The 14,433-nt window shown below is 50.2% G+C and overlaps 1 protein-coding gene across 3 annotated transcripts in view; it reads left to right on the top strand.

Annotated features, from left to right (window-relative positions):
• The window catches only part of DLEC1 (DLEC1 cilia and flagella associated protein), a 217,021-nt gene that overhangs the window by 92,243 nt on the left and 110,345 nt on the right, over nt 1–14,433 (top strand). For all 3 annotated transcript variants that reach the window (XM_073677767.1, XM_073677768.1, XM_073677769.1), the window contains exon 4: nt 12,990–13,146. In XM_073677767.1, coding sequence (XP_073533868.1) covers nt 12,990–13,146 — 157 coding nt within the window. The remainder of the gene's footprint in view (nt 1–12,989; nt 13,147–14,433) is intronic.

The following is a 14,433-nucleotide window of genomic DNA, read 5'->3' as shown; positions in this document are numbered from 1 at the left end:
AAGCGAGCTGGCAGGCACGGCAGGTAACAGGCAGGAGCCTCCAGGTAGGCGGGCTGGTAGGCACGGCAGGTAACAGGCAGGTGCTTCTAGGTAAGCAGGCTGGTAGGCACGGCAGGTAACAGGCAGGTGCTTCTAGGTAAGCGGGCTGGCAGGCACGGCAGGTAACAGGCAGGAGCCTCCAGGTAGGCTTCCTGGTAGGCACGGCAGGTAACAGGCAGGTGTTTCTAGGTAAGCGAGCTGGCAGGCACGGCAGGTAACAGGCAGGAGCCTCCAGGTAGGCGGGCTGGTAGGCACGGCAGGTAACAGGCAGGTGCTTCTAGGTAAGCAGGCTGGTAGGCACGGCAGGTAACAGGCAGGAGCATTCAGGAAGGCTGGCTGGTAGGCACGGCAGGTAACAGGCAGGTGCTTCTAGGTAAGCGGGCTGGTAGGCACGGCAGGTAACATGCAGGTGCTTCTAGGTAAGCGAGCTGGCAGGCACGGCAGGTAACAGGCAGGAGCCTCCAGGTAGGCTGGCTGGTAGGCACGGCAGGTAACAGGCAGGTGCTTCTAGGTAAGCGAGCTGGCAGACACGGAAGGTAACGGGCAGGTGCTTCCAGGTAAGCAGGCGGACAGAGCCCATAGACAGACTGGCGAACTGGACTGTAGACAGACTGTCGGGCTGGAGAGTAGACAAGCAGGCGGACTGGACTTGTAGTCAGGCTGGCGGACTGGACTTGTAGTCAGGCTGGCGGGCTGGACTTGTAGTCAGGCTGGCGGACTGGACTTGTAGTCAGGCTGGCGGACTGGACTTGTAGTCTGGCTGGCGGGCTAGACTGGTAGTCAGGCTAGCAGCGGGACCTGAGGGCTGAAGCAGAGTATAACACACAAAGCTACAACCTTGCATGGGCACCTCCATTTTGGAGGATGTGCCCTTTATATGAGAGGACCTCCGGCCGGGGACTCCTTAGGACGGTGCGCGGCCCCTTTAAGAGGGAGGGAGCGCGCGCCCTAAGCACAGTGCCCGGAAAGCTGCGCGTGCCGGCAGCAACAGATGCAGGAGCACCGGAGGACGCCGGGCAGGGATCGCGGCGGTAAGTAGGATGGTGTCTCTGCCTGTCAGTACCCCCCCCCCTTTACGCCCCCTCTTTTTTAGGCCTGAAAGAAATTTTTTAAGGAGAAGCGGGGCATGGATGTTCTCCCTGGGTTCCCAAGTTCTCTCCTCTGGGCTAAACCCCTTCCAATCCACCAGAAAAAAGTTTTTTCCTCTTACCCTCTTGGTGGCCAGAATGTTCTCTACCTCATAGATGTCCTCAGCGGAGACCGGAGCTGGGGAGGTACCTGGATTGTCAGAAAAATAATTAAGCACAACTGGTTTGAGGAGAGATACGTGGAAGGAGTTGGGAATCCGTAAGGTGGCCGGGAGTTTTAACTTGTAAGCTGCTGGGTTGATTCGCTGGAGGACTTCAAATGGGCTGATGAACCGTGGACCCAACTTAAAGGAGGGTATCTTGAGACGAACATGTTTGGAGGAGAGCCAAACCTTGTCTCCCGGATGGAATTGAGGCGGATCCAGACGTCTCTTATCAGCATGTTTCTTCATCCGCTCGGAGGATTGAAGAAGTGCGGACCTAGTGTCCTCCCAAATGGTAGAAAATTCGCTGACCAGAGACTCCGCAGCAGGTTTGTCTACAGCAGCGGAAACGGGAATCGGAATCCGGGGATGTTCACCGTAGACCACAAAGAACGGGGACTTGGAAGAAGATTCGCTCTCATGGTTGTTGTAGGAGAACTCAGCCCATGGTAGGAGCTCCACCCAATCGGTATGGTGAGCGTTGACGAAGTGTCGGATGTAGCTGGTAAGGATCTGATTGATACTTTCCACTTGGCCATTGGACTGCGGATTGTAAGCAGAGGAGAAATCCAGGGTGATATCCAGCAGTTTACATGTAGCTCTCCAGAAGCGCGAAGTGAACTGGACCCCTCGATCAGACACTATATGGAGGGGTAGGCCGTGGTGACGAAAGATGTGATGGATGAAATCCTTAGCCAGCATAGATGCAGACGGGAGACCAGGCACAGGGATGAAGTGGGCCATTTTAGAAAAGCGGTCAGCGACCACCCAAATGACCGTACAACCGGCAGAAACAGGGAGATCAGTAACAAAGTCCATAGCAATGTGTTGCCACGGGGCAGCAGGTACGGGAAGAGGCAGGAGACGGCCGGCTGGAAGGTGTCTGGGAACTTTATTGCGAGCACAGGACAAACAGGCCGTGACGAAGTCAACCACATCCTGGCGCAGGGTAGGCCACCAGTAATGCCGTGTAATGAGCAGGAAGGTCTTCTTCTGGCCAGCATGGCCGGCTAGTTTGGATGAATGACCCCAGTGAAGAACCTTCTTATGATCCGGAGCCGATACAAACGTCTTACCGGGTGGGAGACGAGAAAGGTCCAAGGGGGCCACATTCATCACTTTGGAGGGGTCGATGATATGCATAGGCTCCTCCTCTTGATCGGACGACAGGAAGGATCGGGACAAGGCGTCGGCTATAACGTTCTTGTCCGCTGGGCGGTAATGTAGGGTAAAGTTGAAGCGGGCGAAGAACAAAGACCACCGGGCCTGACGCGGATTGAGTCTTTGGGCATTCGGTAGATAAGCCAGGTTTTTGTGGTCAGTATAGATGACCACCAGGTGCAGAGTCCCCTCGAGTAGGTAACGCCACTCCTCCAGCGCCAATTTGATGGCTAGCAGCTCTCGGTCTCCTATGGAATAGTTGCGCTCAGGCGAGGAGAAGATCTTGGAGAAGAAGCCGCAGGTTACCATTCTCCCGGATGGAGATTTCTGGGTGAGCACATCTCCGGCTCCGGAAGAGGAAGCATCAACCTCCAGAAAGAACTGTTTGTTGCTTTCTGGATGGTGCAGCACAGGAGCGGAAGAGAAGGCTTGTTTTAAGGAAAGGAAGGCCTCCTCCGCTTCGGACGGCCATTCCTTAGGATTTGCTCCCTTTCGGGTGAGCGCAGAGATGGGAGCCGTCCGGGAAGAGAAATGAGGAATGAAGAGACGGTAATAGTTGGCGAAGCCCAGGAATCGCTGAATCGCCTTCAACCCCTCCGGACGGGGCCACTTTAAGACGGCAGAGACCTTCTCGGGGTCCATCCGTAGACCAGTCTTAGAGATAATATAGCCCAGGAACGGAAGGGAGGTCTGCTCGAATAGGCACTTCTCGAATTTAGCATAAAAGTGATTCTGCCTGAGCCTAAGCAAGACCTGACGAACATCCCTCCGGTGTGTGGGAAAATCCGGAGAGAAGACCAAGATGTCATCCAGGTACACCACCACGCAAGAATATAAGAGGTCACGGAAGATGTCGTTAACTAATTCTTGGAAGACGGCGGGAGCATTACAGAGGCCGAAGGGCATCACACGGTTTTCATAGTGACCGTCCTGGGTATTGAATGCTGTCTTCCACTCGTCTCCTTGGTGGATCCGGACCAAGTTATACGCCCCATGAAGATCGAGCTTGGTGAAGATCTTCGCGCCTTTAAGGCGGTCTAACAGCTCAGAGATGAGCGGCAGGGGGTATTTGTTTTTGATAGAGATTTGGTTGAGACCTCTATAATCGATACATGGGCGTAGTGAACCGTCTTTCTTTTTTACGAAGAAAACTCCGGCTCCAGCCGGGGAGGAAGATTTCCGGATGAATCCCCTAGCCAGATTTTCTTCGATGTACTCCGACATGGCCCGGGTTTCGGCCAACGACAACGGGTAAATACGCCCACGGGGTGGAGTGGCACCGGGTGTCAGGTCGATAGGGCAGTCCTATGACCTATGAGGTGGCAGTGTCTCTGCCTCCTTCTTGTAGAAGACATCAGCATAGGACCAGTAAACCAGTAAGGTGCCGGTAGACCTGGTAAATTAGTCGGAGTAGATGGAGGTTGAGCCAGGCGAACCGGAACCAGGCAGGTCTTATGGCAGTCCTGCCCCCAACGAAGCACCTCACCGGATTGCCAGTTCAGAACAGGTTTGTGTTTCTGAAGCCAGGGTAGGCCTAGCAAAAGAGGGTGAGAGAGTCCAGAAAGCACATGGAAGGAGATCCTCTCTGAGTGCAGCATTCCCACCTGCAGGGTTACGGGCTCTGTGACGAGCAAGATGGTCACCGGAAGGAGTCTTCCATCCACGGAAGCAACTGCCAATGGTTCAGCCAGAGATTTGGTAGGAATCTGATATTTCTGTACAAGGGACTGGGAAATGAGATTCCCAGCGGCTCCGGAGTCCAGATGGGCGGTCTCAAAGAAGCGGTTCCCTCCACAGGAGATAGAGACCGACAAAGTCAAGAACGGAGAGGATTTACTCTTGCCCAGGACGACCTCTCCGAGCGGTCCTAGACATTGGAGGTTCCCCGCTTCACCGGGCAGGAACTGATCAGGTGCTCCTTACTACCACAGTAGAAGCAGCTCCCCTCTTCTTGGCGAGTTTCTTGGTGAGACTTGACCATCTTGGTCTGGTCAATCTGCATAGGTTCGGGTGAGCGTGCCCGGGGAGTTGCAGATTGGGAAGCCGGTTTCTGGAAAACAGGAGCAAGACGAGGAAATCTTCTCTCCCGGGTAGTCTCCTTTGCACGTTCTAGGAAACGGATGTCAATCCGAGTTGCTAGTGACACCAGGTCATCCAGGGTGGTAGGAACGTCCCGGCCGGCTGACTCGTCCTTAAACTGACCGGAAAGGCCCTCCCAGAAGGTGGACACCAGGGCCTCATTGTCCCAGGCAAGCTCAGAAGCGAGGGTACTAAACCGTATGGCATACTGGGCCACAGTGAGACTTCCTTGGCGGAGACGGATCAATGAGGAGGCAGTAGAGATCCTTTGTCCAGGTTCATCGAAGACCTTCCGGAAGGCAGTGAGGAAAGCCGGAAGATTGGACACCAGGGAATCCCCTCTCTCCCATAGAGGGTTAAGCCATGCCAATGCTTCCTCGGTGAGGTGAGACATGATGAACGCCACCTTGGCCCGGTCGGAGGGAAACTGATGTGGCAGAAGTTCAAAGTGCAGCGTGCACTTTTTCAGAAAGCCCCGACATAGGACGGGGTCACTTCCAAAACGAGGAGGCGCAGAAAGCCGGGGTCCTAGGCTGGATGCCTTGGTATTGGTAGGTAGCGGCGCTGCCGGAGTGGGTGTCGCTCGACTTGGGGCGGACACAGGTGGAACTGACAGCGTGTCAAGGCGAGAGTTGACAGACCGCGGGTAGGTCAGGATGGTTTCCTGTTGGGATCTCTGACGAGAAACCTCCTGGTACAGGTCAGCAAGCGAAGGGGTCTGGGGGCCACCGGGTTCCATGGTCCGTGCAAACTGTTACGGATCCGGGTGGTGGAACCTCTGTGCTGCGGTGCAAGGAGGGACCAGAGGGGCGTAACTGTTAGAACCTTGCTGTTAGGTTTTTTTTCCTTTGCTGGTCACATGACCTTGTTGGCCTATTTAATCCTGCTCCGCCCTTCTGGCTTTGCTGGACTTCATTGTATATCTACTTTCTAGCTAGCCTGTGCTCTGTATCTAACTCTGTTAGTTTGCTTGGTCTACGGACCTCTAGGTTCTATCTATTTTGTTTGTTCGTCTGTCTGCTGCTATTTCTGTTAGGAGGTGTCCCATATTCCTCCCAGTCCTTAGTACTTGTAGGGATTCCCTCCCCAAATCTATAGGTCTCCGTACAGACTAGATTAGGACTTTAGCAGGTCTGATCGCAGGATCAGGTTCCCTGTTACATCGTAGGGATTCAGCTGAGTCTTATAGTAGGGACAGATCTCCTCTCTTTCCTTAGCTCTGGTAGCAGAACATAACAGTAAGTCCAGCCTGTAAATTCTCTAAGGAAAGATTTTTTTTTGTTCCATCATGGTGTCGGTTCAGGATTTGGCTAAACACCTGCAGGGACTCTCTCTGGAAGTGGCCGAGCTCCGTCAGCACGTGAGTAACTGTCCTGGAGCATATTTCTTGGAGCCTAAGGTATGTTTGCCGGATTTATTTTTTGGTGAACATCGAGAATTTTTTTCATTTAAAAATGCTTGCTTATTGTATTTTCGTTTGAGACCCAAGTCCTCTGGGGATGAATCCCAGCGCGTAGGGTTCATAATGTCACTTTTGCGCAAAGAGCCTCAGGAGTGGGCCTTTTCTTTGCAACCTAGTGATACATGCTTCAGATCAGTGGATAGTTTTTTTTCTGCTTTAGGACTATTATATGATGATCCTGACCGTGTGGCATCAGCTGAGACTGAGTTGAGACGTTTAAAACAAGGATCAGGTAATATGGAAAAATATTGTACACATTTTCGTCGTTGGTCCACTCAAACAGGGTGGAACGATTCTGCTCTGAAAAGTCTATTTCTTGCTGGGCTCAGTGAAAAGGTTAAAGACCTGCTAATTGCTTATCCTACACCTGAGGATTTGCAACAGGCTATGCAATTAGCTATACGGGTGGACAGAAGACTGCGTGCTAGGGTTAATGAGAGCAAATCCTCTGCTATGTCAGTTTCTGGTTATGATAATGTGTGTACTAACAGTGGTGAACCGATGGAGATTGGATCGGTGGCACCTCGCTCTCAAGAAAAACACCGTCGTTTTTCAGAAGGCTTGTGCTTCTATTGTGGAAAATCTGGTCATTTGATTAAAGGCTGTGAGCTTCGTATGAAGAAAGAAAAAAAAATGGTCAGTCACGCCCGTATTGCCTGTTTAAATTCCAAGGGTATATTTTTAGCTGCTTCCACGATTGCTCAGGAAAAATTAATGGAATTTCGGGTGTTTGTTGATTGCGGGTCTACACTGAATGTTATTGATGGGGGATTCGTGGAAAAACTCAATTTAAAACCTGAACCTTTATCATCCCCCATTGCTGTGGTTTCTGTGGATGGCTCCCCTTTGAAGAATATTACTCTCAAGGTCAGTGAATTTCCTCTCACTATTAATGGTGTTCACCATGAGAAATTGGATTTGGTAGTGTTGAATAACTTGCCTTCTCCAGTAATATTGGGTTTGCCCTGGTTAAAATTTCACAATCCTGTACTGGATTGGTCTACCAGTGAAATTAAATCCTGGAGCCATAAATGTTATGACAAGTGTTGTAACGGGCGTATTGCAGCTTTGGATAGGGGAGAATTGCCTGTTCCTATTCAGGATTTTTGGAGAGTTTTTTCTGAGAAAGAATCGCAGGTTTTGCCTCCCCATAGAGACTATGATTGTTCTATTGAATTTGTCCCTGGAGCGACTCTTCCTAAAAGTCGTTTATTTAACCTTACTATTCCTGAGAGGAAGGCTTTGGAGGAATACATACAGACAAGTTTGGCCGCCGGTCACATTAGGCCCTCTAAGTCTCCTGTGGCGGTTGGATTTTTTTTTGTAAAAAAAAAGGACGGCGGTTTACGTCCTTGTCTGGATTTTCGTGAGATTAACAAAATTACGGTACGCAATCCTTACCCACTGCCATTGATTCCTGATCTGTTTAACCAGTTATTGGGGGCCAAGTGGTTCTCTAAAATTGACCTTAAGGGGGCATACAATCTGTTGCGCATGAAGGAGGGTGATGAATGGAAGACTGCTTTTAACACTCCTGTGGGTCATTTTGAGAATCTGGTTATGCCTTTTGGTCTTACTAATGCTCCTGCATTTTTTCAGAATCTGATTAATGACATCCTTAGACCTTTGATCGGTAAAAATGTGGTTGTGTATTTGGATGACATTTTGATTTATTCGCCAGATCTGGAGTCTCATTGGCGGAGCGTGCGTGAGGTATTACAGTTATTAATGGACAATTCGCTTTTTGCTAAGCTGGAGAAATGTGAGTTCGCTGTACAGAGAATTAGTTTTTTGGGCTACATTATCTCCAGCAAAGGTTTTGAGATGGATCCGGTTAAGGTTCAGGCTGTGCAGGAATGGCCTAGGCCTATTGGTTTGAAATCAATACAGAGGTTTTTGGGTTTCGCCAATTACTATAGAAAATTCATAAAAAATTTTTCTAGTATTGTCAAACCTCTGACTGATCTCACCAGGAAAGGTGCTGATGCGGTTCAGTGGTCTTCTGAGGCCATTGAAGCTTTTGTGTATCTCAAGGAGAGGTTCACCTCTGCTCCCATCCTTATGCAGCCTGATGTTACTAGGCCGTTTTTGGTTGAGGTTGATGCTTCCTCTGTGGGGGTTGGCGCAGTATTGTCTCAGGATAACGGGGATGGATTACATCCCTGTGCATTTTTTTCAAAAAAATTTTCGGAGACTGAATTGAATTACGATATTGGTAATCGGGAATTATTGGCTATTAAACTCGCATTTGAACACTGGCGCCACTTCTTGGAAGGTGCGGAATTTCCCGTTCAGGTTCTTACGGATCATAAAAATCTGATATATCTTGACGCTGCCAAGCGCCTGAATGCCCGTCAGGCTAGGTGGGCACTGTTTTTCTCGCGGTTTAATTTCTCCGTTACTTACATCCCTGGTACTAAGAATGTTAAGGCGGATGCCTTGTCTCGCAGTTTTTCTCCCATAGTCGGTGCTGAGAAAGAGGAAAACATTTTACAAGAAGGTGTTGTGATAGCTGCTTTAGACTCCGTTTTGGAAGATGAGATTCTTAAAGCTCAGGAGAATGCCCCATCTAACACTCCTCATGGGAGGTTGTTTGTGCCTGGGACCTTTAGGAGAGATTTGTTTGTTGAGTGTCACGAATCTCGGTTGGCAGGTCATCCCGGAATCTCTGAGACCAAGAGACTGGTGGGTCGCAGTTTTTGGTGGCCTGGATGGCAGAAGGAAGTCATTAAGTGGGTGCGCCAATGTACTATATGTGCTAGATCTAAGTCCTCACATACTCCTGCTGCGGGGTTGCTTTGTCCTTTGGAGGTCCCCAGTGCTCCTTGGACACATTTGGCTATGGACTTTATAACTGACCTTCCCCCCTCTGAGGGTTTTACTGTCATCTGGGTGGTCGTGGACCGTTTTAGCAAGATGTGTCACTTGGTTCCCTTCGTCAAACTGCCCTGCGCTAAAACTCTCGCTAAGGCCTTTGTCAAGGAAATTGTCAGACTTCATGGCGTTCCTACTGACATTGTTTCTGATAGGGGTCCTCAGTTCGTGGCTCGTTTTTGGCGTGCCTTTTGTGACAGGTTGGGAATTCATTTGTCGTTTTCGTCCGGATATCATCCTGAATCTAATGGCCAGACAGAAAGGAAAAACCAGGATGTTGAGCAGTTCTTGCGTTGTTTTGTGGCAGACAATCAAGAGGGGTGGTCTGAGTTTCTGCCACTTGCCGAATTTGCTCTGAACAATCATACATCTTCTTCTGCTGGTTGTTCGCCTTTTTTTTGTTGTTCTGGGAGACATCCGTCGTTTGGGTCGTTCTCCAAGTTGGGATCTGCCGTGCCTGAGGAGGAGAATTTTTCCGGTGATTTGGAAAGAGTTTGGACGGATGTGCGTGGTAATCTTCAGGAGGCCAACAGAAAATCTAAAGACTACTTTGATAGGAAACGACAGGAGGTTTTGTTCGCTGTTGGTGACATGGTTTGGTTGTCCTCTAGGAATCTGCGGTTGAGGATTCCTTCTAAGAAATTGGGTCCCAAGTTTGTAGGGCCCTTTAAGGTGCTTCAGGTTGTCAACCAATCTGCTGTTAGGTTGGAGGTTCCTACCTCCTGGAGAATTAATCCGGTCTTTCATGTCTCTCTGTTAAAAAAAGCTGTTGTGTCGGATGGTGACGCCTCTGCCTCTGTTCCTCCGGTGGTGGAGGACGGGGAATATGAAATTTCTCGCATCCTTGACTCTAGACGGTATAGAGGTAGTTTGCAGTATCTTGTGGCCTGGAAAGGTTTCGGACCCGAGGATAACTCTTGGGTGAGGTCAGATGATGTTTCCGCGTCCAGACTTATCAGAGCGTTTCACAGGAGATTTCCTGATAAGCCTGGTCCTAGGGGATCCGGAGGATCCTCTTAGAAGGGGGGGTACTGTTAGAACCTTGCTGTTAGGTTTTTTTTCCTTTGCTGGTCACATGACCTTGTTGGCCTATTTAATCCTGCTCCGCCCTTCTGGCTTTGCTGGACTTCATTGTATATCTACTTTCTAGCTAGCCTGTGCTCTGTATCTAACTCTGTTAGTTTGCTTGGTCTACGGACCTCTAGGTTCTATCTATTTTGTTTGTTCGTCTGTCTGCTGCTATTTCTGTTAGGAGGTGTCCCATATTCCTCCCAGTCCTTAGTACTTGTAGGGATTCCCTCCCCAAATCTATAGGTCTCCGTACAGACTAGATTAGGACTTTAGCAGGTCTGATCGCAGGATCAGGTTCCCTGTTACATCGTAGGGATTCAGCTGAGTCTTATAGTAGGGACAGATCTCCTCTCTTTCCTTAGCTTTGGTAGCAGAACATAACAGTAACTAGGTATCAACTCGGACCGACCAAGGTCGTACGGCGGCTCAATCGACTCCGTGACCAGGGAAGGACCGAGCAGAGGGACCAGGTGCTACTCTGGGGACCGACCTTGTATGAGAGCTGGTGACTCCCACGGGTCAGAAGGCAGGGACTGACCAGTACAGCAAATGAGCATGGCAGGCCGGCTGACGGGTGATCCGGGCAGACGGACTGGCAGGTAACAAGCAGGAGTCTCCAGGTAGGCGGGCTGGTAGGCACGGCAGGTAACAGGCAGGTGCTTCTAGGTAAGCGGGCTGGCAGGCACGGCAGGTAACAGGCAGGAGCCTCCAGGTAGGCTGGCTGGTAGGCACGGCAGGTAAGAGGCAGGTGCTTCTAGGTAAGCGAGCTGGCAGGCACGGCAGGTAACAGGCAGGTGCTTCCAGGTAGGCGGGCTAGCAGGCACGGCAGGTAACGGGCAGGTGCTTCCAGGTAAGCAGGCGGAGAGAGCCCATAGACAGACTGGGGGACTGGACTGTAGACAGACTGTCGGGCTGGAGAGTAGACAAGCAGGCGGACTGGACTTGTAGTCAGGCTGGTGGACTGGACTTGTAGTCAGGCTGGCGGACTGGACTTGTAGTCGGGCTGGCGGACTGGACTTGTAGTCAGGCTGGCGGGCTGGACTTGTAGTCTGGCTGGCGGGCTGGACTGGTAGTCAGGCTAGCAGCGGGACCTGAGGGCTGAAGCAGAGTATAGCACACAAAGCTACAACCTTGCACGGGCACCTCCATTTTGGAGGATGTGCCCTTTATATGAGTGGACCTCCGGCCATTGGCCGGGGACTCCTTAGGACGGCGCGCGGCCCCTTTAAGAGGGAGGCAGCGCGCGCGCGCCCTAAGCACAGTGCCCGAGAAGCTGCGCGTGCCAGCAGCAACAGAGGCAGTAGCACTGGAGGACGCCGGGCAGGGATCACGGCGTAAGTGGGACGGCGTCTCTGCCTGTCAGGGGGCAGAGACGCCGATACTACACAGCCAATGAAAACACAAAAGTCATTATCTCAGTATATTAGAATAATTAACAAAAAACACATGCAAAGGCTTCCCACGTATTTAAAAAGGTCCCTTAGTCTGTTTCAGTAGGCTCCACAATCATGGGGAAGATTGCTGACTTGACAGATGTCCAGAAGACCATCATTGACACACTCCACACGGAGGGTAAGCCACAAAAGGTCATTGTGAAAGAAGCTGGCTGTTCACAAAGCGCTGTTTCCAAGCATATTAATGGAAAGTTGAGTGGAAGGAAAAAGTGTGGTAGAAAAATGTGCACAAGCAACTGGGATAACCGCAGCCTTGAAAGGATTGTTAAGAAAAGACCATTCAAACATTTGGGGGAGACTCACAAGGAGTGGACTGCTGCTGGAGTCATTTCTTCAAGATCCACCACACACAGACGTATCCAGGACATGGGCTACAAGTGTCGCATTCCTTGTGTCAAGCCACTCGTGACCAATAGACAACGCCTGAAGCTTCTTACCTGGGCCAAGGAGAAAAAGACCTGGACTGTTGCTCAGTGGTCCAAGGTGTTGTTTTCAGATGAAAGTAAATTTTGCACTTCATTTGGAAATCAAGGTGCCAGAGTCTGGAGGAAGAGTGGAGAGGCCACAATCCAAGCTGCTTGAAGTCTAGTGTGAAGTTTCCACAATCAGCTTCCCTCTGCCGACAAGCTTTGTGGAGATGAAATTTCATTCTCCAGCAGGACTTGGCCCCTGTCCACACTGCCAAAAGTACCAATAGCTGGTTTACAAACAACAGTATCACTGCGCTTGATTGTCCAGCAAACTCGCCTGACCTTAAACCCATAGAGAATCTATGTCAAGAGGAAGATGAGACACCAGACCCAACAATGCAGACAAGCTGAAGGCTGCTATCAAAGCAACCTGGGCTCCCATAACACCTCAGCAGTGCCACAGGCTGATCGCCTCCATGCCACGCCGCATTGATACAGTAATTGATGCAAAAGGAGCCTCGACCAAGTATTGAGTGCATTTATTGAACATACATTTCAGTAGGCCAACATTTCGGATTTTAAAAACATTTTTCAAGCTGTTGTTATAAAGTATTCTAATTTACTGAGATAATGACTGTTGTGTTTTCATTGGCTGTAAGCCATAATCATCAACATTAACAGAAATAAACACTTGAAATAGATCCCTCTGTTTGTAATGACTCTAATATATGAGTTTCACTTTTTGTATTGAAGAACTGAAATAAATTAACTTTTTGATGATATTCTAATTTTGTGAGAAGCACCTGTTCAGCATCCATTAGGTGTAGGGTCAATATGTTAAGTATATCATACACATTGGTGGCTCAGTGATTAGCACTGTGGTTTTGCATGTTTGTACGTTTTCCCCATGTTTTCTTGGGTTTCTGCAAAGACATACTGATGGGGAATTTAGATTGCGAGCCCAATGGGGACAGCGATGATGATGTCTGTAAATCGCTGCGGAATACTCATTATTGTAATATAAATCTTAATGCTATTCGTTTTCTGAGAGATTAGTAAATTAGGTGTTGCAATCACTAATTAATATGTGTAACGTTTCATGGATTATTTCATTGCAATTTAGTATATTTTCTTTTCCTTGTCTGCAGATTCGTACAGAATATGACAGCAGAATGGCGGAGTGTGACAAGGTGGAACGTCACATCATCCAGGCTCGCGCTCGAGCAATTGCTGAAGAGGAGCGGATGCTAAACTGTCTGCAGAATGAAGCTGGAGACTCATTCCAAATCCTGGGATTACCCCCGGGTAAGAAAAAGACAAGCCAGGGACACGTTAATGAAGATAAATTGCCTTCTGAGGCTACTGCAGAGAACAGCAAGGCTATTGTGTTATTTGAGAAGATTCATTCAGTAAATAGTGAAGGCCTTTGATGAATATGTAAAAGAAAAGAGCGGTCAAATGTCTTAGGGCTGTTCCTATTTGCAGACTTGTGGGAAAGTGCACCTGGTCATAATGACATGCCCCCGGGGCAATGGGGTACTCGGCAGCCGGGCCTATGGATGCTGGGGGGGATATGTCACAGTGGCTGGCCCGGTCCGTGGCCCAGGGCGGTCAACCAAAAAGGGGATTGTAACTTGGATAGAGATAAAAAATAAAGTAAATAGTTTGTGACGCCACCTGTGGTACCTGGTAAGGTTTACCAGCGCTGCTGCAGACCTCCGGGGAGTAATGGGATGGCAGCTGAGGTGTTTCTGCTCCTCACAGGTGGAGCGGGCCCCCGGGGCAGTGTGGAATTTGGTGGGTGGTGATGCTGGGACTTGTAGTGCAGGCGGGATGGCGCAGCAGGAGTAATTGACAGAGACCGGGGATTCGCTTCAATACCTTTACTGGTGCGGATGTCAGGTACAGTCCAGGGTACTCAGTAGGATGGGTGCACTTCAGGACTTCTCCCCAGTGAGCGGGTATAAGGCCTCCTGGTCCGTGTCTGCCTCTCTGTATGCTCCTGGCCAGCCTGCAACTGGGCCTTGCTTATGTATCGTGCTGTTTCTTCACCTGTCGCTCGGTAGTAGGACCTTCTGTTGGCAACCACTATCCCTGGTCGTCGGGGCCTTCGTGGTTCCTGGTCCTGTAATGGGTCTAGCTTCAGGTATGCCAGGGACTTGTAGTCCTCCTGGAATGCCGGTGATCCCTACTGGGTATAAAGGGACCCTGTAGGCACGGACCCGGTGTCCGGTTTGTATATCGGGGTGAGCCTATGATGCTCCTCTGCCCCCTTTCAACTCCTCTCTCCTCTCCTCTTTGCCATCGGCCACACTCGGGGCCCTCAGAACTCAGCAGCAGACGTGCTGCGTCTTCGCTGCTCTCAGCGTCAGCATGCTCTCATTCTCTCTGACTCTGTCTGACTGACTGACCTTCCTGGCTCCACTCTCCATATATATATCCCTAACAGGCTCCCTCTGGTGGTATGAGGTGGAAGGCTGGAGGTGTTTGTATGTAGTGAGGGCCTCTTGTGGAGAAGTCCATCCATGCACCCTGGGTCCTGTGGTACCTGTGTAGCAGGGTGCCACATTCCCCCCTAGTAAAATTCAGTAC

This window comes from Phyllobates terribilis, unplaced genomic scaffold (assembly GCF_046119375.1).
Source record: "Phyllobates terribilis strain yellow unplaced genomic scaffold, ASM4611937v1 Scaffold_4__5_contigs__length_816908805, whole genome shotgun sequence".
Classification (NCBI taxonomy): Eukaryota; Metazoa; Chordata; class Amphibia; order Anura; family Dendrobatidae; genus Phyllobates; species Phyllobates terribilis.
Note: the sequence above shows the minus strand (reverse complement) of the source record. Positions and strands in the feature narration are given on the sequence as shown.